General features: G+C 37.8%; 2 protein-coding genes across 5 annotated transcripts; one reads left to right on the top strand and one right to left on the bottom strand.

Moving 5' to 3' along the window:
- Window positions 1-292: 292 nt before the first annotated feature.
- On the bottom strand, window positions 293-3106 carry LOC109133675 (uncharacterized). Its single transcript, XM_048634115.2, has 7 exons — window positions 2708-3106; window positions 2534-2627; window positions 2365-2457; window positions 2170-2280; window positions 1047-1178; window positions 854-962; window positions 293-620 (listed from the first exon to the last, which is right to left on the bottom strand). The coding sequence occupies exons 1-6, from the start codon at window positions 3022-3024 to the stop codon at window positions 903-905; spliced, it is 807 nt and encodes a 268-aa protein (XP_048490072.2). The 5' UTR covers window positions 3025-3106; the 3' UTR covers window positions 293-620; window positions 854-902.
- A 3121-nt stretch (window positions 3107-6227) lies between these two features.
- Window positions 6228-19339, top strand: LOC104908671 (RNA pseudouridine synthase 3, mitochondrial). 4 transcript variants are annotated; one of them, XM_048648041.2, is made up of 9 exons: window positions 6228-6639; window positions 15557-15622; window positions 15743-15901; window positions 16089-16136; window positions 16240-16320; window positions 17675-17791; window positions 17892-17993; window positions 18099-18257; window positions 18826-19339. In XM_048648041.2, the coding sequence occupies exons 1-9, from the start codon at window positions 6304-6306 to the stop codon at window positions 19198-19200; spliced, it is 1443 nt and encodes a 480-aa protein (XP_048503998.1). In that variant the 5' UTR covers window positions 6228-6303; the 3' UTR covers window positions 19201-19339. The 4 variants fall into 4 exon arrangements, with proteins under 4 accessions (XP_048503998.1, XP_057252166.1, XP_010696108.1 ...); XM_057396183.1 differs by having other exon boundaries at window positions 6563-6639; window positions 15732-15901; XM_010697806.4 differs by lacking the exon at window positions 6228-6639 and adding an exon at window positions 14743-14972.
- The last annotated feature ends 85 nt before the right edge of the window (window positions 19340-19424 follow it).

Below are 19424 nucleotides of genomic sequence, written 5' to 3'. Positions count from 1 at the left end.
TCTACCCAAAGTACTTATTTCATTAACTTTGCTACGACATTTTCAGTTTGTTATTTAATTATGTTTGCTAAGTGTGTTTTACTTATTTCAATAAATTTGCTACCACATTTTCACTTTGTTATTTAATTATGTTTACGACATTTTCACTTTGTTATTTAATTATGTTTGCTACATTATCAATTTGTCCCTCACATGTCCATCACTTGATGGAATAAATGGAGTGAAGCTACACAAAAATGATTGCCCAAGAAGCCCACGAACAAGTATGTCCACCCAAACAAACATTTAAACATTTTACACCAAAATTATAAATAAAAACATTTACATTTAAACATGTTACACGATATCTCAAAACGTACGATATGGCATAGCTTACCCCCAAAAAAAACACACGATATCTCATATATTACCCAAAATATTCACACCACCCGAACCCTTTGCGTCCTGACCCAAACCCTTTGCGTCCTATAGAACCCAAAATGTCTTTTAAAGGCCTAACTTTACTACTACCCCCATACTTTACTACCGATCATCTTCTTCACCTTATCTTTTAGCTCATTGCCTTCACAAAGCAAATTTTCTGTAAGCAGCCACTTCCTTTCCTCCTTTATATTAGCAGGCTGCAATTACATCACTAACTTTAGTCACGTTCCCAACGTAATACATATAATGCAAAATTTAAAGTCACAAACACTACTCACCGATAAATACTCAAATTTGTAACGCGCTGCACACCCCTTTATTGCCAATAGCATGTGGATCCCACTTTCATCACTACACACACAATAACTTAAATTACACACCCTATGGCCACTTCCTTCAAATATGCCACACAAAACAACATTAAATTTACCATTCACTATGGGCGTCGTCCATATTCACTGCCTTCCTCTCCCATTTTGTTATTTGCCAGGTAACCATTGCCCTTCAAAGCTTGAGAACAGAATATCAACCCCAATCGCCTATTACAAATAATATGACTATCATAACTCAATTTGATAACAACTATTTAACAAACACCATATAATATCAACTCGTTTCTTTACCAATTCCTCAATGGCCTTTGCATGGTGCTCCAATGAATTTGGACGGTGTGCATCTATGACCCACACCTCCTCACTGTTAACAGAAAACGCAACACACCACCATTTTCTGTCTTCCAAAACTGGAACAAAGACCTACCATAACCAAATTCCCAGATAAACGAATGATAAACAAAGTATAAATTTTGTATAATTCCACGCCAAGATTTATGGCAACTGTGGTTTGTATGTTTAATCATACTAATATGTATAGTATTATGGTTTTGTCTCTATATAATCATACTATTATGTATAGTTTTATGGTATTCACAATGTATAATCATACTATAGAGTATTATAGTTCTAGTGTCTATTAGTTTGTTGTTCATATTTTTAGTATTATATGATTATATGTCCAATACTAAGTACTGATGCTATGTAATATGCTATATCAGATAACTATTTTTAGTTTGTTGTTCATATTTTGTATATACGGTTGATGCATAGTTCAGTTCATAGTAATATGCTATGTAATATGGCCATAGTTTAAGAGTAATATGCTATGTAATATGGCAATAGTAATATGCTATGTAATATGGCCACAACTTTTACAGTAATAACTTAATGCAGAACTCTGCTAATTACCATTTTTAATTATCATTACAGATTTTGTTATTATGAGTTATTTAGATGAGGGAGTATTCCATAGGAATACGTTTTCATTCCCAGTTCAGTTCTTCACACAAGAACAAAATCAAACTTCATTCCCAGTTCTTCACACATATTATTTAGGCTATTACAATCAACTTAATACTACTACTACTACTTAATAACCAACCATGATTACATCAGTCACAAGTTAGGCCATCCACTCATATTAAATCAACAATTTATGAGATGAGGAAAGATTCTAAACATTCGTATATACAAATCCTTCAAATGGCCAAATAATTTTCACCAACTTAACCATCTATCAATCACAAGTTTCTACTTCAGGTTCTTTCCTAAGGGTTTAAGGGTTTTATAGTTTATAGTTTATAGTTTATAGTGCACTACCACATATCAAACAATCAAATTACCATACTCATACATATACTACTCATGATTTTTAGCGTATTAATTCATTATTCTCATACTATTTCCTTACCCCAAATATACGATTGGCGTAAACTCCCTTAAATCCTTTAGCGACAGCACATCCAATTTCACGACAATCGTTCCAATCTCCCGATCTCCGCACATTCTCAAATACCCGAGCCTGCATATACAACCCCCATTAGTGCTTTTAAATATTACTAATATTTACTAATATTGCATTGATCTAATAATTATTAAACCTTACCGCAAATGTAGGATCGATCATAAAACGTATACTAGAGTTTCCAAATTTCCTCTGCCACATGCGCGTATACATTGCACCAGCCACCCTTACGTACTGCATTCAAAGTTGCTTCCTTTACAAATTAATATCGTTTTTATTTACAAATTATTTAACAAGCATATGAACTTACATTCTCGTGAACGCATTGTGTGCCACCAAGCACTGTCTTGCATTCTTCTAAGGTAGCAACCAATGTCCCACATTTTACCATTACGACTTCTTCCCTGAAACCATCAAACCATCAAATACACATCAATGTTACTATAAAAACCTATGTACTACTTGATAAAATAGAGAAACTTACGCATTGGCCTCCGGTTTTTCATCATAAATAAACTTCATTAGCTTTGACTTGAAGTTTGGATACTCTCTAGGTATAAGTTGAACATTAAATTCCTTATCACGTATCCTTGCACTGGCTCTTGTAACCCGCTTACTCCTACTCTTCTTCACTTTCGATGATCCTTTTGTTCGCGACAAGCTTCCTGATATGGTTTCCAAGTTTCCCGCCGCAGAGCTTTCAGGACCTAAATTGTCTCCAACAGGGGGATCGAATGCAAATCCCCACTCATACCTCGATGTACTAGGTCCACCATCACAATCACCATCATCACTCAACATTTTTATCCGTTGACTCACCAACTTTATCACCCTACTTAAAGACGAACTTGCTGCTGCACTTCCTACACCACTGCCACCATTGCCTTCCTTCCTCCTCCATACCACCACTGCCTCCACTGCCATCTTCCCTTCCTCCACTGCCTTCCCTTCCTCCACTGCCTTCACTTCCTCCTCCCAGACCATCACTGCCTCCACCACTGCCACCACTGCCTCTGCCTCCCCCTCCTCCCAGACCACCACTTACTCCCACACCAACACTGCCTTCCTCCCCTCCCAGACCACCACTTTCTCCTACACCACCATGCACCACACCACCACTGCCTCCACACTCACACACCACTGCCTCCCACATCTCCCATACCACACTGCCTCCACATCTCCCATACCACCCTGCCTCGCACACCTACCATACCACCACTGCCTCCCACACCTCCCATACCACTTTCACTTCCTCCACCACATTCATCTTCACCTTCAACACCTTCACATACAACATGATATAGTTGCTCAACATTTCATAAACACGCATAATAAGCAGCGAAAATAAAAACTTATGTTATTGTTATTCATAAAACCTCGACATTCTTCAACACGTTTCTTCTGCATTTGCGCTGATAAGGGTTAAGCTTGTCCCTTGGCCCTCTTCGGCGATTATGACTTGGGCCGTGATCAGAATCCGAATCCATATTATCATCAAATGCATTACGATTACGGTGCAATGGATTAGTTTCCAATCCCATTCCACTCAACACAAGAGCAGCAATCTGTTCACCATTATTACAAACTTTTGTAATGTAAAACTTACAAATTATATAGTTTAAAATGCTCAACAGTAACAATAAGTTACTACCTCGTAAGACATGCATTGAGGTCCCATCGTGTCTCTCGCAACTAACGGATGTTTCTCACCGTACGCCAAGTCAATGCACTAATGACAAGATATAAGTTAGGATATTTTAACTAATATGTAACATACAACAAAACATAATTCATACCCCAATATTCCCATAATCTCCCTTCCCACTTTGTCGATCAGCTTCTTTCGCTTCAGTCACATCTTTCGCCGACCACGCTTTTAACCTCGGAAATAATCCCCAACGCACAGGAGGACGATGCAATCGATCAAGGTACATAATCTATATCAATTTTGCAACACAATAAAATATTCTATCATCATCTACAAACATACATATCCAAATATAATAAATACACAAATATAATAAATACACAAATATAATATATCAGTAACCGCAAGAAAATACGTGCAACCTCCACAACCTTTCGCATACCCTTCCCTGTAAAACTTTTCTGCAAAGTGACGCACATGTACTAATAACTTATCCAATACAAGCGACGCCCAATCATATTTGTGAGCATCCACGGCCAATGTTGATGCAACCACTAAGTCACTCTCTAATTCTACATTGTTGGGCACAAAAAAATCACACAAAGCAAGCATCAAGAATGCAGTCTTGAATTCAACTTCATCCTCCGAATGACTTATCCCCTCAACCTTCTCAATTACCTTTACCATAGGAATACCAATGAGGAACCATACTTCTGCTGTATTTCTAGTACTGCCCTCTTAACATTTTCATTTCGTGCTACAAGTGGAACTCTTTTCGGTCCATGAGGTATACCTAATACCCAATGCACCTGTCGCTTATCCATAGGGTATCTATCCCCCGGGAACATTATCACATTCCTACAAGTGTCTACCAATGTCATAACCAATAGCAAAAATTCCGTGGATCTCTTCCCCCTCAAATAAAGTAATCCCTCAAAACCCATGTCTCACAAAAACCACCAATAATTTTACCTAAGGTCTCAACCCTACAGTTTACATTTGCTTGCGCCCCTTTACACTTAGCTAGTTGTGTTTTCAGCACTTCACCGCGCGACTTCACTTCACCGCCTACAGATTTTTCTATACCCTGCAAACCCAATTTTATAACACTTTATATCACTTTTCATCATATTAATAAGCTATGTTATACCAACAAAACATCGCAAATATTTTAACTCACTCTGAATATCTCTGGACTCAATACAAGTTTTTATCTACCACTTTTTACGCTTTCCACCCTGCATACATACATGTTTTTAATATCATTACAACCTTCATGATTTGTTCTATTCAAATTTTTTATTACCTGCTTCCCAACTCCATCATCCCTTAAGCTCTTACGCTTCTTCTTCGATTTATATTTCCTACCACCTTCCTGCTGCTGTCAAATTTTCAGAGTTATGTCTCAAAATTTCACCAAAATCAACAAATCACCATTTATCAATTACATTACCTCCAAACATTCAGCTTCTGAAACATACTCCCTATCACTCGACCTTCCACCACTCTTCCTCATTATCCCTATATTACAATTATACAATTATATCCTAAACATGATAACATTAAACGAAACCCTAAATAAATTTCCTACAATTATATTACCAACATTCACAACACAAACAATTGCAACCCAAAAACAGATCAAATAATGGCCTAGTACCATTCAAGTACACAATCGAAGGTTTCTGATGATTTTTGATGAATTTTGGACTACATCATCTACACACATTTGAATCATCTACATTTTTCGTACAAATAACAAAATATTTAAAGAAATTTAAGCTGAAAAACAAACAAAAACATCACAGAAATTTCTACAACCAACTACCACTACCAATTTCTAATCATATCAACAATTTACCCTAAAATTTTCAAATTACATATATATAAACCTTCAACGAAAACAGAAATTACCTCAATTGTAACTTTTCTTCTTCAACCTTGAATCAATGTAAGTTATTTTTTTCTTCAAAAGCCCTTCCTCAGCTCGTCATTCGCAATTTCAAAATTTCTCAATTGGACAACCTTCCTCCACGTTTTTGACAGCAGTTTCTACACCATCGCTTTGTTGATGATAGAAGATTTGAACACTTCAGTTCTTATTTCATGATTTCGCATGTAAATTTTGGTTTTTTTTTCTTTTTTGGTTCTTTTTTTCTTTCGGAGTTTCGCACTCTCAAACTCTTTTTTTCTCTGTTTTCCGTTTCTTTTTTTTTGAAACCCAAAAAGTAATAAATTCAGGTTCTTCTTTTTAGGGGGGGACTGTTGCATGGGAAATTACTAAATTGCCCCAGTTATGGGCAACTGCTGCCCAATACCTGTTATGGGTATATCACCTCTCTCCAAATTATTTACTTTATTCCTTTCACTCTGCCTAGAAAAGAAAACCAAACCCCTCTGCTCTGCATTCAAAACATCCCCATTACTTAACTATGCTCCTCTCTCTCAAGCGGAACCAGCTGCGTTTGAACCAACTGCTAAACAGCCCGCGACACTACTCCCGCCTATCACCGCCGCGGCCCGCCGGGCCCGACCCAGTGATCCGCGTGGTGAACAACATAGCCCACCTGGGCGGCCCGAAGGAGGGCCCGAAGCCCCGGCAGCTCCTCTCTCTTCCTTGCTTCCCTTCCGACCCTTTGGCCGCCAGATGTTTGACAAAATGCCCCAACGAGAAGAAGCGTGGCCGGGTCACCGCCATCAGTTGGGTCAAGTACTATTTTGATGGAGTCCATGATTCCGTCATCCAGTCCCACTTCAATAAAGGCCTTGTAAGTGTATAAAACTATTAACTCTTTCTTTTGTTGTTGCTTTCTTTTGTTTATTATCAAAACGTCACAACACTGGAATGGTAATCGCAGGAGTCTGGATCCTCTAGAGTTTTAATAAAAGTCTACGAGGTAGAGTTGTATCTAAACCATACATTTTAAAATCAAGGGGTCATATTGGTGGAAGGGAAAGATTTAGGGAAGGATTTTGATGAGATAAAATAAAGGGGATTTTGGAAAGAGAATATATTAGCCATTGATTTTTTATTCAATGGTTGATATGGTTCAAACTCTACCTTACACCTCTAGAGAATCCAAACACGTAATCGTAGCCCCGACCTGAACAATACGGAGGCCCTGTGCTGAAGTTGAAAATTAGGCTCTTATATAAAATTAGGCCCTTGAGCTTGGCATCTCCACCAAGTGTAATCATCTGCATTTACCTCAGTCATAAGAGCAGAATCATACTATGAAGCACAAATATAGGGGTAGTAAAATATAGGAGTGATCGATAAATTAAAACTCAGCAAAGCATGTGTCAATTTGCCAAAAGAATTGGGTCTATAATTTCATATAGATTAGTTAGGCATCATTATGAATTGTAATGATAAATACAAGAGCAGTAAGCAATACATATTAGGCACCATAGATATCCTTCAAAAAAATAGGTAAAAAGAAATCCAAAAAGGCAGCAAACAGTCAAGAGCATTCAGGATTTCAGGAATTATGATAATACACCTGATACATTAATGTGAATCTAAAAGCACCCTTCCAAGGGTTGGACGATGTTTTTAAACTCAAGAACAAGAACTCTCACAAGAACACTTTGTAACTCTCGATTTTAGGATAAATGACCAAATCACAAGACAAACTCAATGATTTGGGATCTTAGGCCAGAGACAAGACTCACTCAATCTCCCCTAATCTTATCACTCAAGACTCACTCAAAGTAATAAGGGTTGGTTTCAAACTTGAGACAAACTCAAAGCTAAAAACTGAAAACACAAAGGTTTTTTTATCAAAACTCAAATCTGATTTCTATTATCATTTCTCTCCTTTATAGAGATAAGGAGCAGACAAGGAGGAGCTAAAAACACCTAAAAACGTCCTAAGAGGAATGGTTTGAGGAGTTACAAAACTCCTTGATTCAAGCCCTAATTAAGCCTCATTTAAGGGGTGTTACAAGAAGGCAATCAGCAACTATGGAGCTGTAAAAGACCCCTAATTACATGCCTAATCAGCCACTAAACACACACCTACTTGCCTTAGTGTCATAAGTAATCACTAGGCTTTATTTTAAGCTTGAAATAAAACAACAAAAATAAATAGGAACCCAAACAGAACTTGGGTTTCCTTTACATCCTTGCTTGCAACCCAAACAGAACTTGGGCTTTTCAAATGTTGATGCACGCCTCAATCCAACCATCCAAGTTAAAACAGTAAAAACTCGGGCTTAAAACAAATGGAGAAAAGCCAAGAGCTTCTAAAACAAGTGCAACTGGTTCATGAACGAAAGAGCCTTTAAGTGGGCTTGACTTTGGATCATTCTTACCCCTTCTTTTGAAGAGTTTGCCCTCAAACTTGAATCATCTAAGTATTTTGACAAATCCCCCACATTGAAAGTAGCACTAACACCCATCAACTCATCAGGAAGCTCAATTTTGTAAGCACTATCATTCACCCTTTCAATCACTCTAAATGGACCATCAGAACGAGGCATGAGTTTGTTTTTGCGAAGTTTGGGAAATCTTCTTTCCTCAAATGAAGCCAAACCAAATCCCCAGGTGAAAGATGGGTTGTTTTCGTCGTTTGTTTGCTCTCTCTTGGTATTTCTTATTCATCTCCTCAATTCTTTTCTTCACTTGCTCACAGGTTTTTTGAAAGGTTCACCCTCTTTTTAGCATCTTTCTCCACAATATCCCCTTTAACCATAAGAACAAGATCAATAGGCACAAAGGGATTCACTCCATAGACTTCTTCAAATGGGGAGCGAGAAGTAGTTAAGGAATGAGCTCGATTGTAAGCAAACTCCGCATGGGCTAGTTTCATGTCCCAATCTTTTTGCGTTTTGCTTACAAGTCCCCTCAACAATGTACCCAAAGTTCTATTTGTCACCTCCGTTTGCCCATCAGTTTGGGGATGATGAGAGGTGCTAAATAGCAACTTGGTACCAACAAGCTTCCATAAGGTCCTCCAAAAGTGACTAAGAAACTTGGAGTCCCTATCCGAAACTATACTTCGAGGAATGCCATGAAGTTTGACAACTTCCTTGAAGTACAATTCCGCCACTTTTACAGCATCATCAGTTTTATTACAAGCTATGAAGTGAGCCATTTTAGAGAATCTATCTACAACAACCATGATGCTATCCCTTCCCCTTTGAGTTCTTGGTAATCCTACAATGAAGTCCATGCTAACACTTTCCCATGGGGCATCTGGAACTGGAAGAGGAGTGTAGAGACCTTTGGTGAAGTGACCCTTTGCCTTTTGACAAGTAGCACATCTCTCCACAACCAAAGTCACATCTTTGATCATTCTTGGCCAATAGAAATGCTCACCAAGAATATCAAGAGTCTTTTGGATGCCAAAGTGACCCGCCGAACCACCACTATGCACTTCTTTCACCAATAACTCCCTCACACCACTCTTTGGGACACACAACTTGTTACCCTTGAAGAGGTAACCATCTTGCAGCACAAACTCCTTTGATGGACTCTCTAACTCACTTGCTAAATCAGGATCATGTTGATAACCCTCTTTGAGTTGTTCAAAACCCAAAATCTTAGCATCCACCATAGAAAGCAAGTAGTTCCGACGAGACAAAGCGTCGGCCACTACATTACTCTTCCCATCTTTATATTTTGAACTAAAGGTAAATGTTTGGAGAAAGTCCACCCATTTAGCATGCGTTTGGTTCAACTTTTGTTGCCCATGGATGAACTTAAGCGCCTCATGGTCTGAATGAAGGACAAATGGCTTAGGCTTTAAGTAATGAGACCAATGATCAAGAGCCCTTACAATGGCATAGAAATCACGATCATAAGTGGAATAGTTAAGCTTAGCCCCGTTTAACTTTTCACTAAAGTTGCACACGGGCTTCCTTTCTTGTATCAAAACCGCACCAATCCCAATCCCACTCGCATCACACTCCACCTCAAATACTTTGTTAAAGTCGGGAAGTACAAGTATGGGAGCATTACAAAGCATATGCTTGACCTTCTCAAAGGCCTTTTGCTCACTCTCACCCCACTGAAACTCACCTTTCTTTGTTAACTCGGTGATAGGAGCCATGATAGTAGAGAAGTTCTTGATGAACCGCCTATAGAAGGAGGCTAGTCCATGGAAGCTTCTTACTTCATGCACATTGGTTGGAGCCAACCATGATTGCACGGCCTTTACTTTCTCCGGATCTACATGCACCCCCTCTCCTGTTACAATGTATCCTAAGAATACAACACTAGGAGTCATGAATACACATTTCTCAAGCTTGGCATACAACTTCATCACCCTCAATTTTTCAAACAACCTCCTCAAATGAATTACATGATCTTCATTGTTTTTACTATACACAAGTATGTCATCTAAGTAAACAACAATAAAATCATTAAGGAAAGGACGGAGGACTTCATTCATCAACCGCATAAAGGAGCTTGGGGCGTTGCAAAGCCCAAATGGCATAACTAACCACTCATATAACCCTTGCTTTGTTTTGAAAGCCGTTTTCCACTCATCTCCCTCCCTTATTCTCATTTGATGGTATCCACTCCTTAAGTCTATTTTGGAAAAGACTAAGGAACCACTCAATTCATCTAGCATATCTTGCAAACGAGGCATAGGAAAACGATATTTGATGGTTATGTTGTTAATGGAACGACTATCAACACACATTCTCCAAGTACCATCTTTCTTTGGTACTAAGAGGGCAGGAACCGCGCAAGGACTAAGGCTCTCTCTCACATAGCCTCTTTCAATCAATTCATTCACTTGCCTTTCAAGTTCCTTACTCTCTTCCGGATTACACCTATAGGCAGCCTTGTTGGGCAAAGGTGATCCTGGAATCAAGTTAATGGCATGCTCAATGCCCCTTATTGGAGGGAGGCCCTTGGGCAAGTCATTGGGGAACACATCTTTGAACTCTTCCAACAACTCATCCAAAAGTGGTGAGTTATTGAAAGTAGTCTCATTCTCGTCTTTGGTCCTCAGAGCACTCCCAATGGTGATGGGTTTGATCACCAAAATTTCCTACTTACTCATGTTTTGATCATTTCATGATCAAATGTATCACCTCCACCCCACTCATGAACAAAAAAACCATCAATCCACTTTATCTCTCCTACTTTTCACTACCCCACCTCAACTTTCTCTTTCCTATTTCTCTTTCCTACTTCAATAAATAATATAATTTACATATTAAAAATAAAAATGAATCATCTTATGATTATTTAAAATTATAATAATTAATTACGAATTTTTTTTTCCCTCTTTTTAGGTGAGGACGAGAAGGTAAAAAATTATAGAGAAAAATGATGTATAAATATTTTTAGAGAGAGAAAGGTGAGGAGGAGAAGTGTTTTTTTTTTGTTCTCAAATATATCAATATGGGTATCATTTTATAGAGGGGAAAAAAAATATGAATTTTGGTATTTTTTTTTTTAAATACGAATTTTCTGGGAAATTCCGTGGAAATTTCCACGAAATTTCCCAAAAAGAACACAACAGCAGCCACATGGCAGCTTGCCACTGGCTGGCTGTGTGTGACTAAGCTCATTTTGTCTTCCATTCACATGGTTCATTTGGTGATGGATTTGTTCACATGGTGATGGATGACAAAACATGTCATTTGGTGATAGGTTTTCCATCACCAATGGGATGCATGTTTTTTTTGTTCAACCCAAATTTTCTGATTTTGGTGATGAGTTATGTCACCATTGGGAGTGCTCTCACAACCAAAGCATACCCCCCACCATTTTCTTCCACTATTTTCTCGAACTCATTGCAAGATACAAGATAGTTGCTCTTTTCTTTGTCTTTCTTAGCAACTTTAGGGGGTAGGGGAAGCAATTTAACTTTTCTACCATCTTTGGTAGTTACAAGGTATACATTAGATATGCCTTTATGCTCCGAATCATGGTCAAATTGCCATGACCTTCCAAGTAACAAGTGACAAGCATCCATAGGAAGAATGTCGCACCATCTCTCATCTTCAAACTTGCCAATAGAGTAAGAAACCAAAGCTTGCTTCTTCACCCTAATACCATTGCCATCATTCAACCAATCTAGCTTATAAGGCTCATCATGATCTCTAGTGGTAAGTTTCAACTTACTCACAGCTTCGGATGAAACAACATCCGTTTGAGCTCCACCATCGACTATCACATTGCAAGTCTTCTCTCCAATCTTGCATCTAGTATGAAGCAAGTTGTTTCTTTGCCTCTCATCAACTTGAGGCTCACTAAACAATACTTTTCTCACAATCATCATATTGTACTCATCCTCGGGTTCTATCTCTTCTTCAAAGTCATCTTCTACATAGCCATCTTCTTCTTGCACTACAAAGTTATACATTTGTTCTTCTTCATCCATTATAGCACATTGAGTGGCGGTCAAAACAGCTTTACAAGGACATTCACTAGCAATATGACCCCTCCCATGGCATTTAAAACATTTTCTCCTAGTTGCAAGCTCACTAGGTGAAATCACTTGTTTTTCTTTCCCCTTATCAAATTTAGAACCGGATGAACTAGATGAAAAGGCTCTACTTTGAAAAGTACTCCCTTTAGAGTTAAAAGGAGTAAATTTTGAAGTACCTTTGAAAGAAGAAGAAGAAGTTTTGGGCTTCTCTTTCTCCTTTTCCTCCTTAGCTTGTGCCTCATATTTCAAAGCAAGTTTACAAACATCACTAAAAGTGGCATAGTGAGTCACTTCTACTTTCTTACTTATCTCTTTGGACAAACCTTTAACAAATCGAGCAATTTTAGAGGTTTCCTTTTCTTGCAAATCACAAATCAAGCACAATTTTTCAAACTCTTTCTTGTACTCTTCTACACTCATGTTATTTTCTTGGGAAAGGTGGGTAAGTTTTAGGTATTGCTCTTGCTCATACTCCTTACTAACCCATTTATCCCTCATCTTTTTTTTCTAACTTAACCCATGAGTCTATCTTCTCTTTTCCCTCTCTCCTTCTATTTGACTTGAGGTTTTCATACCACAACGCAGCAAGTTTAGTGAGTTTTAGGACAGCAAGTTTAAACCTTTTCCTATCATCATACCCCTTATAATCAAAAACGGTTTCGATTTGCCTCATCCAATCAAGAAAGGCCTCACTATAATGCCCCCCATCAAATTCAGGCATCTCAGTTTTCAAACTCCTATCATCATCAAAGTTTCTAGGTGTATTAACCTCACCATCCTCATTTTCAAGAAAATTCAGTTTTCTACTTGCTTGCATCAACATTTCGGACATAGCATCTAACCTAGTCTTTTGTTGAGCCTTATCTTCATCATTTACTTCTGATTTTCTCTCTAAGTTTTCTAACTTCTCAGTAATTACTTGTAACATCCTAGCAAGATCACCATCAGCCATGATTTCACTATTTTGCTAGACTATTACAAATACAAGATGCAAACTGCCGTAACTTTAAACAACAGAACGAAAGTGAAAGTGGCCTTGAGACTCTCAAAGGCTTACAGATTAAGAAAATTCAGGAAATTTCAAGCAGAATCAAAAAAAGAAACTCTTGAAAAGCTTTCCGGATGAAGGAGTAATCGTCGTTTGAAGTTCTGTGTGCCAGATTTGCTCCGTTTTGGCGCAGTTGCGAAAAACGTGCCCAGTTTAATATCTAAAAAATTCACAAAAATCTGAAAAATTCTGTGAGTATTCTAGACAAAAAGTTATGCAGAATGAAAAAAAGAATCAACCAATTTGGACTCCTGAAGGTTGAGAAATCGTCCTTCAAAGTCGGATGAAAAACGGGTTGAATTCTGGCAGTTTCGTTTCTTCTCCAAAACTCGATTTTTCCGACGAATTTCTTCACCAAAGCTCTGATACCAGATGATGTGAATCTAAAAGCACCCTTCCAAGGGTTGGACGATGTTTTAAACTCAAGAACAAGAAACTCTACAAGAACACTTGTAACTCCGATTTAGGATAAATGACCAAATCACAATACAAACTCAATGATTTGGGATCTCAGGCCAGAGACAAGACTCACTCAATCTCCCCTAATCTTATCACTCAAGACTCACTCAAAGTAATAAGGGTTAGTTTCAAACTTGAGACAAACTCAAAGCTAAAAACTGAAAACACAAAGGTTTTTACTTCAAAACTCAAATCTGATTTCTATTATCATTTGCTCTCCTTTTATAGAGATAAGGAGCAGCTAAAAAACACCCTAAAAACGTCCTAAGAGGAAAGGTTTTGAGGAGTTACAAAACTCCTTGATTCAAGCCCTAATTAAGCCTCATTTATGGGGCTGTTACAAGAAGGCAATCAGCAACTATGGAGCTGAAAAACCCCTAATTACACGCCTAATCAGCCACTAAACACACACCTACTTGCCTTAGTGTCATAAGTAATCACTAGGCTTTATTTTAAGCTTGAAATAAAACAAACAAAATAAATAGGAACCCAAACAGAACTTGGGCTTCCTTTACATCATTGCTTGCAACCCAAACAGAACTTGGGCTCTTCAAATGTTGATGCACGCCTCAATCCGCCATCCAAGTTAAACAAGTAACAAACTCGGGCTTAAGAACAAATGGAGAAAAGCCAAGAGCTTCTAAAACAAGTGCAACTGGTTCATGAACCAAAGAGCCTTTAAGTGGACTTGACTTTGGATCATACATTTCCTTCGACTTTAAAGATTATAGTATTAAATCCAGCCATGAATTCATCTAACCTGAAAGTCTGAAACTATGAGTTTAATGAGTAGCAATCCAAATTATTAAATGACAGAAAGCTAAAGAGGAGAAAAATAAGGAATGAAAATATAAAGGGAAATTCGCCTATTTAATTGGGATAATTTAGTATTAACAAAAATTGATATGAAAATAGAAAATCAAAATTAAACTAAACAAAGTAAAATTGCCTGAATTTCTGAATTTCAGATGTAAATTGAGAGGAGATGAAAGTTGTAAATTGATAGCCATTATAGAAATTGATTTTTCCCGTTGGAGAAGATCTCGGTGATGTGAATTCTGGATTTCTGGACTTTGGTAAGGATAGAGCGAAAATCAAGCACTTAATTGGTTAAAGCAAGGAGAAGCAACGCGATAGAGAGAAGAAAGAGAGTGAGGAGAGAGAAGCCGCTGCCAGCCTACCAGTACCCTAATGCTTGGTACTTTTTCAGTTAATTGGGCTTGCTTTGCTGGTTTACAGATTTTTTTTTAAAAAATTTTGAGTCCCCTATAAAAGGGAGGCCTTGTTATGAGTCCCATTTTGGACTTGCTCAGGGCCGGGCCTAGGTAATCGTAATGGAGAGCCACCCAAATGGTATCTCCTCTAAGAGATTCTTTGAAAAGTGTCTTCGTGGAGATATACTCAAGACACATGCAAGACTTCCATTGTTGAGTAAGAAGTAGCTCTCTATTTTTCTCTCTCCTTGGAGATCTAGTTGGAGAGCCCTTCCCAAGAACTCCATTGTACATGCTCTTAAAGTTGGGTTTCTACGAGAACGCAATCCTATTTATGGATATCTTGAAGATAACATATATTTATTTTAGAGTTTTGGCATGACAGCTTAACTTACTCTTAGGAGCTCCTCTAGTTGTTGATTCGAGTATAATTTTGTGAGAAAGCTGGCACTTGATTTAAAGAGAGTGAAAACTGAGAAATGTTGCTCTGCTGAAAAAGTTATGAGAGTTTTAGCTGAAGGAAGTGATGAACGAGGGGTTTTTGATCAACATTGTGTTTTGACTACAGGTGCAGATGGAATATCCTAGTACGGAAGAATTTTCGCGCGTTGTAGGGAAGAGATCCATGAAGAAGGTAGTCGTCCACAACAATTATTCTTATAAGATTGTTGCCTTTTTACGTGTACACTTGCAGTTTCTTCTTGCTTGTATTTAGTGGGTTTAATTTTCCTACAATTCTACAGCTAATCTACAGATTAAGCATAACGAAGTCATGAAGGCTGGTGCAAGAATTTATGTACCTGTGTCGATTGCTGAAAGTAGGATTTCAAGAAGATTTGACCCCATACCATGTGGAACTTTATATCCAAATGCTGATGAAATAGCTTACCTGCAAAGGCTTGTTATGTACAAGGCAGGTCTTCACTTGTTATAATTGCTGTATAATTTGGAATTGCTTGTTATTGAATGTATCCCCTCATTATTGGAGCACGAGCATAAATCAGCTACCTTGGTGTGGCATCTCGTGTGTTTCCACTTTCCAATATGGGAGAGTTCTACTCATATTGTTCTCTTCTAATTTCTTCTTGTTGGATATCCAGGATTCTGCTATTATTGTGCTTAACAAGCCTCCAAAGTTACCAGTGAAGGTAACTGCTTAAGCGAGATCGTCTACATTTGGCTTTTGAATGACATCAGAGTGTAATCAATGTTCATACTTTCTCTTATGGCATTGTATGAAATTTTTGACAGGGGAATCTGCCTGTTCATAACAGCTTAGATGCTTTAGCTGCTGCTGCATTATCTTATGATTACGAGGAAGGTCCTCAGTTGGTGAGCTCTTGTCACAATTTCATGTAGTATGGATTTTCATGGTTACTCATTCTGACATCTCTAGGTGGTTATGAAACGATGACAATAATATTCAATGAATAAAATATACTCCCTCGATCTAATTTAATCTTTTTGTTTGCTTTTTCCCACAATTTCCTGTCCACATCTATGACGATAAATAATTAAATACATTTTAGTTAAACTAATGAAATGTTGATATATTAAAAATTGCTCATTATAATGTTTGATCTCATATATTGTTCGGAATATGTGGTTAAAATTTGGGCTTTGTGATCTAAACATTCTTTGCAAGAAGAATAAAATGGTGGGACGGTGGGATTTCTTCTTTTGTCTGTAAATGATAGGCTCCTTTCCATTGAGCCGTCCCAAAATAATTACCCATTTTCTGTATAAATTAAGTCGATTTATGAATTGCCCGTAATGGCATTAATAGCTAAGAATTATAGAGAGACTAAATTATGACATACTTATGAAGTCATATGAGATTTTATTAGATTTGTCTAATATATATTTTCATATTTCTTATTGATAACTAAAGATATTAATGGCTAACTAAAGATATTAATGGCTAATGGCCAAAGCTCTGCATTGACAAGCGTGAAAGTTAAAGTGCATAGATTTTGGAAAAAACTGAGGTAGTACTAGTTATGATTTTTAAGGCAATGGCTTATAAATGGCCCTTAATCAAACGTGCCCTATTTATATACGGATAGAGGGAATACTTTGGGTTATAAAAAATTCTTCCTCCGCTTTTAATACTTGCAACGTTTCCCATTTTAGGAAGTTCTCTATCACTTGCAACGTTGGCTTTTTTTTTTGGCTATTCTCTCTTTCTCTCTCCTAGTACATGATGTTCTTTATTATCTGTTTCTATCTCTCTCCTCTCCTTGGCCCTTGTGCACATTTTGACATTGCAAGTACTGAAAAATGGAGGAAGCAATTAATATAGATAGGTGCATTACATGTAAAACTAGACAACAAATACGCGGACATTCCCATAACTTTTGACCTTGAATGGAGTTTTGGGATTTTACAGTGGGTCTTACCTGTACCTCAAGTGGATTCAACTTCTAGCTTAATAGTAGGTTATTGTAGGCAAATCTTGTTGTTCACCTTTACTATTGTTTGTGTGCTTCTGCCTTCTGGGTTACTATGAAATTTGTTAGCTATTTTTATTTTATAACTTTATGGCAGTTTTACATTCTGTATTGTGTCTATTATATCCCCTGTTATATAGCCATATTCCCCTCTTTCCAGTTGTTACCATTGCTTAATATGATTTTCTTTTGGATTACTAGATCCATCTTGTCTTAATCAAGTATATTCTTTTTAGGTACATCGTCTTGACAGAGAAAGTAGTGGGATCCTCTTAATGGGGAGGACAAAGGAGAGCGCTTCTTATCTTCAACAACTGTTCATCAACATTAATGTGGCAAAAACATCTTGTCTGGTATTGATACTCCTCCATTTACACTGTTTATGGATGATTATAGATATTACGTTGTTTGAAGTTGCAAATCTAACTCGAGAAGTATTTGTGGCTAAAACAGGCCTGGAATGATGCTTGTGAAGCAACTTTCATGAGATATTGGGCATTGGTTGTTGGGTACCCTAGAGAAAAGGAAGGTGTAATATGTGCTCCTCTCACAAAGGTTCTCTCCCTCAAACACACCTTTCCCTCCCTTAGAAACAAGTGCTGTTGGTGCATCTTTGTTGACGTTTAAGGTTCATGTTAATTTGACAAAAGTTTTCTGCAGGTCCTTCTTGATGATGGGAAAACTGAGAGGGTCATGCTGGCTCATCCATCAGGTTTGGAAGCTTCTCAAGAAGCTATGACTGAGTATCGAGTGCTTGGCCCTATGATCAATGGGTGTTCGTGGATCGAGCTACGCCCACTTACCAGTCGGAAACATCAGGTAAAATTCGTCTCTCATTCATATGATAACTGTTCTGTATTTCGGCCTCCTATATCGATGTATGGGGGCTGGAGCAAGGCCGTCGTACAGCTGATAGATTTTGCTGCATGACGATTTTATTCTTTATGCACCTCCTATATAACTAGGAATGCTATATCTTTCTCTTATGCAAGTAGTAAAGAAGTTGCAACCATAATATTTACCGCACTTTGTGTAAAACATTACTAATGGGATCATTTTTTTGAGAATTTTATTTTTCACAAGGTATAATAGTGTGCTTTTGTTGGGTTGAGCACACACATGGTAAAAATGAACACCATGCAATTGGAAAAATGCAGACAACAAATTAATAAAATCAGATAAATTTCACTGAAAACACATTTATGAAAGGAGTATAGCTCAGTGCTTTTCAGTCAATTCATTTCATTCTGATTAGAGTTCTTTTCTACATTCATGTCTTCCGTCGGTTTTTTTTTGTTCAGTTTCTTTAGTTGAAAATGAAGATTAAATTTATACAATTGACAGTGCTGATAATCTTTTTTACCCCCTATCCTTGTGCTACCTGTAGTTGCGAGTCCACTGTGCTGAAGCGCTTGGTACACCCATTGTGGGTGACTACAAGTATGGTTGGTTTGTGCATCGGAAGTGGAAGCAAACTCCCCAAGTTACTATTGAGCCAACAAGTGGTGAGCCTTACAAGTTACGGAGGCCTGATGGTCTGGATGTTCAGAAGGGAAGTGTTTTATCTAAAGTTCCACTACTACACCTCCATTGTAGAGAGCTTGTTTTACCCAACATTGCTAAGTTTCTCGGAGTTTTGGGACAGAGGTCTGCAGGCTATTACCCAAAGCTCAGTGAGAAGCCGGATGTCCTCCGCTTTGTTGCATCCATGCCTTCCCACATGAAAATTAGTTGGAATCTCATGTCCTCTTATTTGGTGTGAACTATGCTACTCATTTCCAGTGTGTATAGAATGTTTACTGTCCTCTCACCTGTACAATTTTGCACCATCAATGTAACTAGTGAATTTTAGCCCTTTCTTTAAGTTGATATATAATCAGGCAATGTTGCTGGTTGTCCTATCATGTTGCAGTGATAGGAAGTCCAAAGTTATTTAAAAGAATATTATAGAACTACTACCATATCCCCTCGAAAAAAAAAACTACT

The sequence above is a fragment of the Beta vulgaris genome, chromosome 7 (genome assembly GCF_026745355.1).
Source record: "Beta vulgaris subsp. vulgaris cultivar EL10 chromosome 7, EL10.2, whole genome shotgun sequence".
NCBI classification, from domain to species: Eukaryota; Viridiplantae; Streptophyta; class Magnoliopsida; order Caryophyllales; family Amaranthaceae; genus Beta; species Beta vulgaris.
The sequence above is the reverse complement of the archived record's forward strand: the minus strand, read 5'-3'. Positions and strand labels throughout refer to the sequence as shown.

Bases quoted from the DNA above. Each gene is read 5' to 3' on its own strand.
- LOC104908671 (XM_048648041.2), top strand. From the start codon at position 6,304: ATGCTCCTCTCTCTCAAGCGGAACCAGCTGCGTTTGAACCAACTGCTA. The intron at 16,137-16,239 runs GTAACTGCTTAA...AATTTTTGACAG, and splicing joins CTCCAAAGTTACCAGTGAAG to GGGAATCTGCCTGTTCATAA. The intron at 17,994-18,098 runs GTTCTCTCCCTC...AGTTTTCTGCAG, and splicing joins TATGTGCTCCTCTCACAAAG to GTCCTTCTTGATGATGGGAA.
- LOC109133675 (XM_048634115.2), bottom strand. From the start codon at position 3,024: ATGTTGAGTGATGATGGTGATTGTGATGGTGGACCTAGTACATCGAGG. The intron at 2,628-2,707 runs GTAAGTTTCTCT...TGATGGTTTCAG, and splicing joins GAAAAACCGGAGGCCAATGC to GGAAGAAGTCGTAATGGTAA. The intron at 2,281-2,364 runs GTAAGGTTTAAT...TTGTATATGCAG, and splicing joins TGATCGATCCTACATTTGCG to GCTCGGGTATTTGAGAATGT.